At 31.7% G+C, this 13,577-nt stretch overlaps 1 protein-coding gene across 1 annotated transcript; it reads left to right on the forward strand.

Moving 5' to 3' along the window:
* The first annotated feature begins 1,279 nt into the window (after positions 1-1,279).
* Positions 1,280-3,727, forward strand: LOC114756995 (polygalacturonase 1 beta-like protein 3). Its single transcript, XM_028945987.1, is given in 3 exon segments — positions 1,280-1,410; positions 1,526-2,158; positions 2,160-3,727. Coding segments are annotated over 3 exon segments (1,899 nt in total). The 5' UTR covers positions 1,280-1,362; the 3' UTR covers positions 3,378-3,727.
* The last annotated feature ends 9,850 nt before the right edge of the window (positions 3,728-13,577 follow it).

A 13,577-nucleotide genomic window follows, 5' to 3' on the forward strand; every position in this document is an offset into this window, starting at 1 on the left:
TTATTTATTTATTTATGTAGATGTGTGATTATTGTAGGAATCACTCTAGTAAAATCGTTCGGGCCAAAAAAAAAATTCTAGTAAATTCGTATTTATTATATAAGAACTTCACACATGATTTATTTTGGTATTCAATGTAAAAGTTTTTAATTCATTTTATCTCTTAAATTTATGATTTTTTTTTTGAAATATTCTGAAGGCTTTTATTAAAGGGTAACTCCAACACACATCATTAAAAAAGAATTTGAGAAAATCAATATTTATTTATTATAAAAAATTAACTTATTTATTTTTTAATATTTATAAATTAATTATTTAACCCTTATATTAAATATTGAATTACTATTTTTATTTGTTGGTATGTGTGAGGGGGACAAAGTGAGTGAAGAAAAAGAAGAGGGTGTACGTAATGCTAACATCTTTTTTTGTTTGAAATAAATTGGAGTTTTTGTATTGAGAGTAGGAATGTATGACAGGCGAAAACGCGTTATTAGGGTATGGAGAGCCTATTTATATTTATAAATAATAAATACAAAGCAATCCCTTTTTCTCTCTTTCTGCTTTCTTTTTCCTTCCATGAGTCAATCCCCTCATCAAGTTTTTTGCCTTTTTGATTTTCTCCTCCATTATTCACTACCCACTCCCCTCTGCTTTTCTTTCTATTCCTCTCTTCATAAATCAACTCAATCACTTTTATATACATTTAATGTTTTTTTATTATTTCAATAAATATAAAATCTGTAACGTAAATTTATTATTTAAAATCATAAATTAAAACATTAATTTTTTTGTTAAAATAAAATTGAGAGAAATTAAGTCTCGGGGGCTTTTCATATGAGCAGCGAAATTTAAATTCATGACTTTATAAGTTATGAGTTAACTTCTTATCAACTATATTAGTTAAAAATATTAAGGGGATGTTTGGAAGCACCCAGAAGCACTTTTCTGTAAAACAAGGCAAACTCCTCTTAAAAATACTTTTAAAATCATGATTTAGTTTCTATTCAAACACTCTTTAAATTTTGACTGCAATATAGATATTATCTTTACCATGAGCCGGACCATAATATTTATGGATCATAAACCACCATATTGGATGAGTCATAACTCTTTACCTCTCATCTATGCATGAAAGAAAATAAAAGGGAAAAAAAGACAAAAAAGAGACTAATGCAAAGCACTTAGCACAGAGAGAAAGAAGATCGAACATTGAAGGCCGAATGCCATTGGAAATCGTAATTTGCTTCCCTCTCCTCACAGTATAAATTTGCACATACAACCCAACAAATCCACCAACATTCTCGATCCTCTCTTCTCTCTCACACTCACACAAAAAATATTACGCTAAACTCACTCAGCCATATGAGGAGCTTCTTCTTCCTTCTCTTTATCCTCTTCTCACCCTTCTCTGTAGGCTCCAACCCTATTCCTTTTCATTCTCCATCTTCTTCTTCTCTCGATTTCTCTGCTGTTTTCTGTTTTTCTTTCCCATTGTGTTCATGGGTGTTGTTATTCGTTAATGCAGGTTGGCTTTGCCGGCGCCTTCAGCATCTCCGGTGGTCATGTGGCTCGGGATCAAAACCCGTTCACCCCTAAGGCATTCTTGAATCGGTATTGGGATAAGGAGATCCGGAATGGTTTGCCTAAGCCTGAGTTCTTGCTCTCCAAGGCGTCCCCATTGACTGCTGTGGACTCGGCGGCGTTTGCTAAACTCGCCGCCGGCAACGCTCTTTCCACGCGCCTCCCGGAATTTTGCTCTGCGGCTAACCTACTCTGTTTTCCCGATTTGGGTCAAAGTCTGGAGAAGCACTCCAAGGATGTGAACTTTGCTGTGTACCAGGACAAGAACTTCACCAACTATGGGACGGATCGGCTCGGTGGGACGGACTCTTTTAATAAATATTCCGAAGGGCAGAACATTCCGGTGAACGATTTCCGGCGATATAGCCGTGACTCCACCGGCCACAAGGACAATTTCCAAAGCTACGCTAATGATGGCAACGTGGTGGACCAGAGCTTCCACACCTACGGCACCGCAGCAACAGGCGGCGTCGGCGATTTCAAGAAGTATGCCGATTCCACCAATGTTCCCAATCTTCAGTTCACCTCCTACTCTGATGATGCCAACGGGAGAGAGCAATCGTTCACTAGCTACTCCCGAGAACGGAAATGCCGGGGACCAATCTTTCTCCAACTATGGAAAACACGGGAATGGGGCTGTAAGCGATTTCTCAAGCTACGGCACCAACTCGAACGTGGCCGGATCGGGGTTCTCAAATTACGGCGAGACTGCAAATGCCGGGAATGAGACATTCAAGAATTACGGTGTGAATATGAACAACCCTACCAATAACTTCAAGAACTACGCCGCCGGCGGCAATGGAGCCACTGACAGTTTCTCTAATTACAGAGACCAAGCCAATGTGGGAGCCGATTCATTCCAATCATATGCTAAAGGTGCAAACGCAGCAGAAGTCGATTTCTCGAACTACGGCAAATCCTTCAACGAAGGGACAGACAAATTCACCGGCTACGGAAAAGACGGTAATGAGCATAAAATTGGCTTCAAAGGCTATGGAGTGAACAATACCTTCAAGGACTACTCGAAAGACGGAGTCACATTCACAGGCTACACCAATGTGAGCACCCGTCTCAGTGCTTCCATGGTGAAATCTGGTTCAGCCATCAATGCCAATTTGGTAAAAAGGTGGGTAGAGCCAGGTAAATTCTTCCGCGAATCGATGCTGAAGCAAGGGACGGTGATGCCTTTCCCAGATATCAGAGATAAAATGCCCAAGAGGTCATTCTTGCCCCGATCTATCCTCTCCAGATTACCATTCTCCACCTCGAAAATCTCCGAGCTGAAGCAGATTTTCAAAGTCTCTGATAATTCCTCCATGGACAAGATGCTATCGAGCTCCCTCAGCGACTGCGAGAGAGCCCCGAGCCCCGGCGAGACCAAGCGCTGCGTCGGCTCCGTCGAGGACATGATCGACTTCGCGACCTCGGTGCTGGGACGCAACGTCGTCGTTCGAAACACCCAGAACGTGAACGGGTCGAAGAAGAACGTGGTCGTGGGTCGGGTCACAAAGATAAACGGTGGCCGGGTCACCCAGTCCGTATCATGCCACCAGAGCCTCTTCCCTTACCTGCTCTACTACTGCCACTCCGTCCCCAAGGTTCGGGTCTACGAAGCGGACCTCCTGGAGCCGAAAAGCAAGGCCAAGATCAACCACGGTGTTGCCATCTGTCACCTGGACACCACCGCGTGGAGCCCCACACACGGCGCATTCCTCTCACTCGGTTCGGGTCCGGGCCGGATCGAAGTCTGCCACTGGATCTTCGAGAATGACATGACCTGGACCATTGCCGATTAGAGTCCCGAGTTCGGGCTGGTCGGTCGGTTCGTTACTTCCCTCGTGCCTTGGGCTAAGAAACTTGGCAAAAGGCAAGGCTCTGAAATTTAATTTTAAATCCCAAATATTTTAAGTAATTTTCATTTTTAATTATTACTATTATTATTAGATTTCCATAGAAAAGTAAGAAGTGAAGTCAGGGGGTAATATTTTACACTACTATTATATATTTTCATCATATAATCGCTCAGATGATGATCATGCATGAGCTTGGCTTTCTCTGTAAAAGTGTCATCTTTTTTTTTTTTTTCCTTTCTACTTTTGTCTAATGGGTTCCCTAATAATTGGAATAATGGGTTCGAATTTGATCATAATATTTTCAAATGCGTATGGCATTTGTGTTTTTGGCTTGGTATGTGAATATTGTGGTAGTTTGGGATCAATAATTGTGTGAAACTGATTAGACACACAAGAACACACACGAGAATGCATTGTGGGACGGATGAGACAAAAAGGAGAAAGAGGATGGAGATTCTATGGGGCTGAGAAAATTTTCATGGGAAGAGGAAGAAAATCATAGAGAGAAAGAAAGAGAGGAGAGAGAGGAGAGGGAACATATTAGCTAACAGAGGATTGGATTTTCCACAAATATACAAAGCCATGTGAACCAAAGGATGAGGTGGTCCTTAACCACCAAATTTGTGCTCTCTTGTATTGGTGTGAGAAGGTTCACGAGACAGCTATTGTTGGCCAATGTCCAAAACGTATTTTCTATTATTTTTCTTTTTATATTATATAAACTAACTTAAATAAACTTTAGTTGCATTGGCTTCAGTTCTTTCATGAACTCAAAATTTGAGACAGATTGCTGACTTTGTTGCCATCCAACATGTCTCATCAATTCCTTTTTTATTATTAGTTGTGCGAAGGATACTCTCATAACACAACACCTTGTTTTATTTTTTTCCCCCCCTTCAAATTTTGTTATTTTTAGGGAAGAGTTTATTAATGAACATGTCAAGCGTTTTCTTAAGTAATTAAGAGTTATTTTGTGGGTTATGTTAATTTTATTCTAAGCACATCATCATAGAGGAAAAGTTTACTTAATTTGATAAATTATGGATAATCATTTGTTATTAAATTACCCCAAGATGATGATCTAGTCAAAAGTAATCATTCAATGTTTGGTTAAAATTTGAAAATGAACCGACTCAGGCTAAGCATATGGGCAATGGTTCTTGCTTCTTAAAAAAATTGTGAATTTGATTTTTAATTTTTGGATGTATAATAAAGTTAATTGAGAAATTCAATACCCAAAAAAATTAAGTTTAGAATTAGAATCTATATATGTTAATTCGCACTCTCTCTTTTGTTAAAGAAATATAAACTTATCGTGGCCATACTAAAAATAGGATAAAGTGAAATAACATAGTACATAGATAGTTATTACCACCTTCGGTTTAATTATAAATCTCGTTTGTATAGAAGGTAGTAATTTGTTTATATTAATATTGGAAATACTTTTTTTTTTTAAAAAAAATATATAAATCCAAATGAGATCATACACATATAAGCCAACATCTAATTAAAATACATTGTATAACCCACAAGCCAATGATGCTCTATAATAAGCATTCCATTTATCACAAAATTGGTGTAAAAAATAGATTTCACTCGTATTTTTCTTTTGGATAAAGAAATAGACTTTTCACTCTACCTGAAAGTGAATAGTGAAGTACAGTTGATAAGCCGAACAAACAAACGAAAAAAGTAGTGAACCACAAATGATTGAGTGAGGGGGCTGAGATGTGATTGTGAACAATGCGCAACACACACACATATGCTTCTGATTGGACAAACTTATTGGACAAACTATTGCTGCCTTTCATTGTTCGCTTTTCCCCACCTAGGAGATTGAATTCTTTTTTTTGTTTTTTGAAAAATGAAGAATCCATTGCAAAATTCTTTTCCCCACCTTGGTGATTGAATTCTTTTTTTTTTTTTTTACTTTTGTTGAGAAAATGAAGAATCCATTGCAAAATTCTTTTCCCCACCTAGGAGATTGAATTCTTCAGCCGTGTACATTTATTTTCATCCATATATAAATATCTTTTGTTTTGCATAGAGCTGAAAAAGAGGTGCATCTATTGAAAATAGGTTAAATCTTGAGTCTTTTAAACAAATTTTAATTACATTTGAGTAATAAATTTTGCAATTGGGATTTTTTTAATCAATTTTCTTCAGAATAAATCAGAGGTCTTCATCTTTGATAAAAAGAATTAGCATCTAATTAAATAGGACAATACAAGTAAGAGTTCATGTGATTATTAGTTGAAGTGTAGTTGTCACTTTGTCTTAAATGATATCATTTATCCTCATTTCTAACATCTTATTTCACTTGGTGGATTTTGAAAAAGTAGGCAAAATTATTTCAATCGCTTTCAAGATTCAATTGAGTGGTTTATTTTATATTTAGATAATTAGTTTGAAAGAGAAGTGGTCTTTTTAAGGACTAAGGCTACATTTTAGTATATTCTTAGCCAAAACTATAGGATATAATTTTAATCAATAACATATATATTTACATTTTATTCATCCTCAAACTGGCACCTTTGATTGGATGGGACAAAGAAATAACAATAAAGAGTCTTGAAAAGAACCCAAAAAAAAAAAAGATCTTAACTAATAATTTACTCTAAATAGATTATTCTTCTCCAGGTTATTATTCTATATGGTTGGTATCCATCCGAATATAAACTAAACCATTAATTTGCTTTCAGATTAACTGTAAGATAATTATTATAATTTCTTTTATTTTCAGAAGTGAGAATCTGAAAATACACGCTAAAAAAATATCTTGGGTTGATATCTCAACTTTACTGTTCAAATAATCTTGTTATCCAAGAATTATTCCATAATCATTAGGTGATGGGTTAAGGTTTAATGATTTAAATTGGAGTCAATTTAAGGTCATACTAGTGATATTTTAAAAAACATATATAGTTTAAATAAAATTAAAAATTTATTTAATTAAAGAGGTAGGACAACTTTTTGACTGCTTGCAAGCTAGAAAAATTAACTCGAGTAACCCCCAACCCAACAGGTTATTACCTCAGGTTAAATTGAGATAGTTTAGATCACTTTTTGACAAAGCTAACATTACCTAGACTGGTCAAGTGGTTAGAATATCGGATTTGGGCTATCCCCATTTGGTTTGAGTTTTCATACCATGTTTAAACTTGACATCCAATATTTTAAAATATTTTTTCAAGTGCATCTAGCGTTCTAAAATATTTTTTAAGTATATTCAGCACTTTAAAGTATTTTTTTTTGCCTTGTACATCTTTTTTTTTTGGTCTTAGTGCTCGATGTACAAAAAAATATTTTTGGGTGCTGAACGCACGTAAAAAATATTTTAAGGTGTTAAATACACACACAAAAATGCTTCACGGTGCTAGACTTACCTAAAAAAAAAACTTCAAGATACTGAACACATTACAAAATATTTTAGAGTATTAGATACATCTGAGAAAATACTTCAAAGTACTAGATACACTTTAACCCTGAAATATACTACCCACTTTTTAATTAGACCGGTCATGGAGTTGGGTTATTGGGTTTTTGGCTGACCTAATCGGTTTGGTTGGGTTTTCATACCATGTTTAAAACACTACCCTGCTTCGTTTTTAAATGAAAATTTAGTCTCCTATTAATTAGGTTTAATTACTTTTACATAAAAGTTAGGATTCGAGCTCTCAACCAATTGCTTAAGGGATGAGACCTACTCCAATTCATGCCAATCTAAGTTATTTTTTACTCATTTTTTTCCGATTGTCTAATGCTTTCCCATATAGATTCACTAGCAAATTTAATTAATATGTTAGAATTCTATTTAAATTTCGTAATTAAAATTTTTATAGTTTATATTAATACTTAATGATAATGTCTTAGATTTTTCATGTTAGTAAAAATAATAATATATAAAAAAAATTGTGACTAATCTTCTTTAGAATTATAAAAGAGTGACATTTAAATAATTGTTTTCAAAAGTATAATAGTTAAAAAAAGAAGAAGGAATCGAGTAGTAATTTATGCTTTTTCATCAGATGAATTTATGAAACGCTGGATGATTAGAGCAGTAATTAATAGTAAGAAGGGGTGATGATGAAATGAAGCATCAACATCTGCCTTATCTTGGATTCGTTAAAACATTATTAATATTTGCATCAGATTCCAGAAATCATAAGCCTTCTTTAATCTTTTTCTAAACGTCGTTGGTAAAGATGCTCATCATGTGTTTGGTTTCTCTTTTGTCTTTTTCTGTTAATCTTAACACTCTTTTGATATATTTCCCCAATCTCTATTTACTTACCCCAAAGCACAGACACCAAAAAAAAAAAAAACGGGAAGCAAAATTTATGCATTATGTGAGAATAATTTTTTATTTCAGTTTTATCCTTCAATTAATGCTACATGATTTTAAATATTATCCTCCTCCATTATTAAAGACAAGTGACAATCACTTCATTTGGTTTAAATATAAGAGTTATTTGGGAACTTAGCTTTAAAACTTTTCTTATTGATTGAATATATTAAAGATGATACTATCAATGTGACTGACGATTGAATATGATATTTTTTTTTAAAAAAAATATATATATTTATTACAAATAATTAAACTATTTTTTTTAATATATATCTAGCTCCTGAATTTATAACACAAAGAGTATATCTTAAATTTTGAAAGATAACATACTTATATTAAGAAATAAAATGAAAATTCAAACCAAAACAAATAAATGAGCTAGGAGGTGTGTGTCTTTCTTATATCCTCGCTTTCTTGAAGCCAATACTTAACAAGAAATATTTGAGTATCCCAGGAAGGCATAGGAATTCTCTTCGCATGTGTTTCAATAATAAGAAGATACTTTATGAGTAACACCCTGGGAATTAAAATTACAAGACACTCAGTTAATATTATATTATATATATATATATATATTTTACTGGATATAGCAGCAATAACGTAACATTCTAATATATATATATATATGTATATATATATTGTATCTGACCAGATGATCATTTTGCCGTTTGAGCTTTGAAATTTTGATCACTGACTTTACGCAACGTGCATGTGCCATGCTGAAAGCGAAGTCACAACGGTTCCCAAATCCCAATTCTACTTACTTACTACCTTCATCGATCATCCAAAATTTCATATTACATATATAATTTAATACAAAATGGTTAACGGTTCAATTTATGTAATTTATAATATGAAATGACTAATGGTTTTTACACTGCACATAACGGTTAAATGCTAGCTAGCTAGTAGAAGAAGAATCTAGAGATATCGTTGTACGATGTCAAGAGCATCCCACATAACTGTTATGTCAAATGATTGATTACTTGTCAAGTGTTAAGTGAAGATATGTTTGTTTTTTTCCCTCTTTTCCAAAACAATTTAATCTTAAAATTGGTATAATAATTTCCAACATAATAAATTGTACATTCGAATTCTCGAAACCAAGAATAAATAAGTAATGGATGAATATAATGATTACGTGAATTTTGCGCTGCCTCCTTCCTGTCTGGCTAGAAGATCAATAATCTTGCCAAATCTAATAAGCTCTATGTTTTGGGGGTGAAAATGTCAATATCAATGGAGCTATACAAATCAGTGATACCCTTGGAATCTCCCTTATGGGTATTTTTGGACATTTATCTTGTCCTACCTCCAAAGGCCCTTTAAATGAACCTTTTGCTACTATAGGGGAATAAGTCCCTACTTGACTCTCTTAGTGGAACTACTCTATGGTTTCTTTTAAAATTGAGATTAAAAGCCTTTCCTAATCCACGTTAAAAACTTTTTTTTTTTAAATAGTAGTGAGGTTCTTATTAAATATCACGTTCTAGTCCTTATTAAAAAATTTATAACATTTTTTTTGTCTGAATCATTATTTTTTTTTACCTGATATTCTAAACTAAGTAATCAAACTCTTCTAGGATCTCCACCTTCTTTTGGGACAAGATCTAAACTAAAAGTGGCCATTGGACTTGTCTTTTTGGCTAAGTCCATTGACTCCTCCATACACATGATTTGGGATTGTGCCCATGCAACGAAAGTTTGGCTTACATTACTTAAATAGTCCAAAACTAATAATAATACTTCTAATTCTAAATATAGGAGCTAGATAAGAGATTTATTTTAATTTTAAATATAAGACCTTAATTTATTTCATCTCTTAAATTTATAATTATTTTTTCAAAATATCTGTATTAATTGTATATAGTAATAGATTTTCCATCAAGGAATAATTACAATGCACATGATTAGAAAAAAATTGTCAAAAAATTAACACCTTTATTGCAAATAACTAACTAGATTAAATTTTTTAAATATCTGCGAATTAATTATCTACTTTTGATGTTAAGGACTGGAGTTAGTATTTAGTTTTCTTGGATTCTATGGAACCTAATGAATGAAGGAACATATTACTCCCTCTGTTTTTTTTTTTTTAAATAAGAGACAATTAATCAAATTATATTATTTAAAATGTTAGTTAAAATTAGTTGAAAACAATAAATATATGAAAAAGTATAACCTTTTGGTCAAAAACACCATGTTTATGCAGAAGAGAGAATGTATGATGGAGAGAAAATATATAGGAGTTAAGTAACATGAGTGATTAAATAAGGATAAAATGAAAAATTAACAAATAAAATTTGAGACAACTTCTAAATATCATCTCTTATAAAAAAAAACATGTCATATTTTACAGTGGTCTTCTCTCATAAAAAACAACTGAGGGAGTACAAACAAAATTAGGCCGTTAGTATATACTCCTCCAGTCCTTATTATAAGACCCAATTTGACTTTTTATTTGGTCCTAATTATAAGACCCAATCCATTTTTTCTCTTATATTTATGCATTTTTTTCCAAGATAATCCTTCTAATAATGATAGTTTTAGCCAATATACTTAATTAGCAAGGATATTTTAGGAATAACAATACTTATTTATTATAAATAACCAACTTAACTTACTTCCTTAATCTCCTCAAATAAGTCAATTGGGTCTTATAATTAGGACCGGAGGAGTATCACCTACTCATGGAAGCAGATGATATTGTGCGAACTGGCCAACTCATTATGATTATTAATTGGATGTTCTGGAGTGTTAAAGAAAAATATGCTTACTTTTATATTTTGTCATCAAAACAACAATTAGCTAAATTATTTAATTTACATGTTTTATTTTGGACTTTGTATTAAAAAAAACAAAACTACGTACCGTCCTCCAAGGTGACGTGTGGGTGGAAAGGATTAAGGGCTAGGACTTCCATTTTTACTGTAATTAAACACGAGAAACAGTGTGCGTGTATTCACATCTTCTTCTTCTTCTTTTTTTTTTTTATTTATGTATATTCACATCTCAAAACTTGCTCTCGACATGATTGTTATGTTAATTAATGAAGTTGTCATTTTTAGTACAGCACAGAGATCAGATGTCCTTCATAATTAATATGTGGTGCTGTACTGGTGCAACATTTCAGCCATTCTGCGTTCAAATTTGCATCAGGTCATTAATATAGCAACATATATCCGTGCTCCTTTGAAACTTTGGATCAGCCCCACATAACACATCACATAAATGAATCAGATAAAACTGGCTGATTCATTGATGGATTTTATAAGTTTTAATTTATGTTTGTTTTAATATTTAATATTTTTTTAATTTTACTCTATAATTATTTATTCTATTTCTTTTATTATATTTTTCCTTATCATATTTTTTTTTGTGCATTCTCTTTCGTTCTTTTTCTCATTTATTATAAAGTTATATTTAAAAACAAAATATATTTTTAACCTACTTATTTTTTTAACTAGTTTTAACTGATTTTCCATTATACTTCCTCTGGGCCTTATTATAGGCATAATATGGAAGAAATTTTTGATTCCAAATATAAGTCATTAATAGTTACTTTTTATTCTTACCCTTCTTAATAATTAAGGTTTAGTGTTAAAAAGTTCATCAAACTTTATGTTTATCTATCTACATCATTTAAGTTGAGGTAAACTTGAAAAAAATTATCAATTTATGACATGTTTAAGAAGTTAACTATCATTTCTTGCTTGGTATGTGAGAATTAATTATGAATGCCTAAGGAACAAAAAACCGGACTAAACATTAAATCGGTTGAGATAGTGGTATAAGGGTTCAATTGGTTGGATTGGGGCCAACTCAAGGTTAGACTAATCATATTAAAAGGTCAACTCAAGGTCAGACTAATCATATTAAAATAATATAATTTAATTAAAAATAACAAAATATAAAAACCTTAATAATCACTAATAAAAAAATATAAGAAAATATAACAATAGTTTGATTGCATCAATAACAAAGTACAACAACATTGAGAATTTTTATCTTTATGATTCATTAATAACAAAAATTAATAATCATTAATACCAAAATTATCATTAAAATTTATTTAAATTTATAGTGACTGAGATATTAATAGTTAAATGAGAAAAAATAGGATCACTAGTAACATAATTATCTATACTAGTTCACATCAATTTTCACCAATTCACCTCCGGTTTGATCGGTTTGACTTATGCCTGATTCAACAACCAGACCAAATTGGATCATTGGTTGGTTCTCTGATTTTCTGATTGAACCGACCGATTTGGTATGATTTTTTTCTCTTGATGATAAGTATCAGAGGAGTACACAAATTGGTTATTTAAAACTTGTAATAAAGATGAGAGAAAATAATATTAATGAATAATGAATATGTTGCTTGATGCATAGGTTGAAGACCATATGAACCATAAATGAGAGTACTAAAAGCAGATGTGTTGTTGTAGGTAGTAAATTAAGAAAAGAGTGTGGTGTCCTCGAAATGAAGATGGAGGACTGCTGTCTCCCCCTTACAACTGAGGCAGTTGAATGCTTTTCACAAGTCCATTTATTACTTCATCTCACTTCTCACTTGCGTTTCACAATTAATTCTATTAACTTCGCTCACCAAACCCCTCAACTCTTCGTCCCCTCCATTTTTGTATTAAGCACTCAATGTCTCTTTATTTACTTCCTCCGTTTCTTATTATAAGATTTAACTTTTTGAATAGATTTGTTTTTTTATAAGATCCTCTTTAAATTTGTTTGAATATTTAATACAGCATTACCTATTTTATCCCTAATTTAATGTATTTAATATATTCTTTTTCTTCATTTATCTCACTATTATTCTCTCATATTTATCCATTCATATATAGGGGTATATTAGGAAAAAAATTACATTTGCTACATATTAATTGTTTTTAACTAATTTTTTAAACCGTATAATTAAGTTAAAAGGATCTTATAATAAAGGACGGAATAGTATTCTTTAGTTCAGCTATTCAAGGAATTGAAATTGAATATAAATATGAGATTTTTCAGTTGCTTTGTCTCTTATATTCATTATTTTTCTCAAAGTAAGTTACATAACTTATGAACTAATATATAAGTTAAAGTTAATTAAACAAGGAGTCTTTTTTGGGAGATCATATCACATTTGTTATAATTAACTAATTTATCTTATTTTTTTAATATAATCAAATGAGTTAAATATCACTTATATTAACAATTGAAGGGAGTGGCATTATACAAAATGTATGAATAGTTTAGTTTATTAGAGTCTTTATATATATTTTTCTTGTGCTATTTATAAATGACTTCCTACTTTTTTTACTAGAACAAAAAAAAAAATCTTAAACCCCATTAGTTTTACCTTAAAATTTAATAAATTTTTAACTTTATTCTTATTTATATAGACATTTTTTAAGAAAATAACAATGAATATAGTAATAAATAAAAGATACAATATTACATTTATATTAAGAATTTACGGAAGTGATTTTTAAATAGGACTGTCTATATGTGTATATATGTGTGTGTGGGGAACGAAATAGTATTTCTTTGGTCTTTAATATAAGATATATTTAACTAATTTGATTAGATTAAGAAAGTTGGATAAGTTAGTTAATTATAAGAAATATGATATTTTTTTAAAGTACCAAAATTATCTTCCTTAATATCCCCTTCTTTTCTTACTTAATTATAGTTGAGGGAGTGTCAATAAAAGTAATTTAAAAAGAGTGATAAATATAAAAAAATATGTTTTATATTTAAGACTAAGATTAACTCAACAATTAGGAGTATTTACT

Source organism: Neltuma alba, unplaced genomic scaffold (genome assembly GCF_004799145.2).
Source record: "Neltuma alba isolate B1F8T4 unplaced genomic scaffold, ASM479914v2 tig00010556_pilon, whole genome shotgun sequence".
NCBI lineage: Eukaryota > Viridiplantae > Streptophyta > Magnoliopsida > Fabales > Fabaceae > Neltuma > Neltuma alba.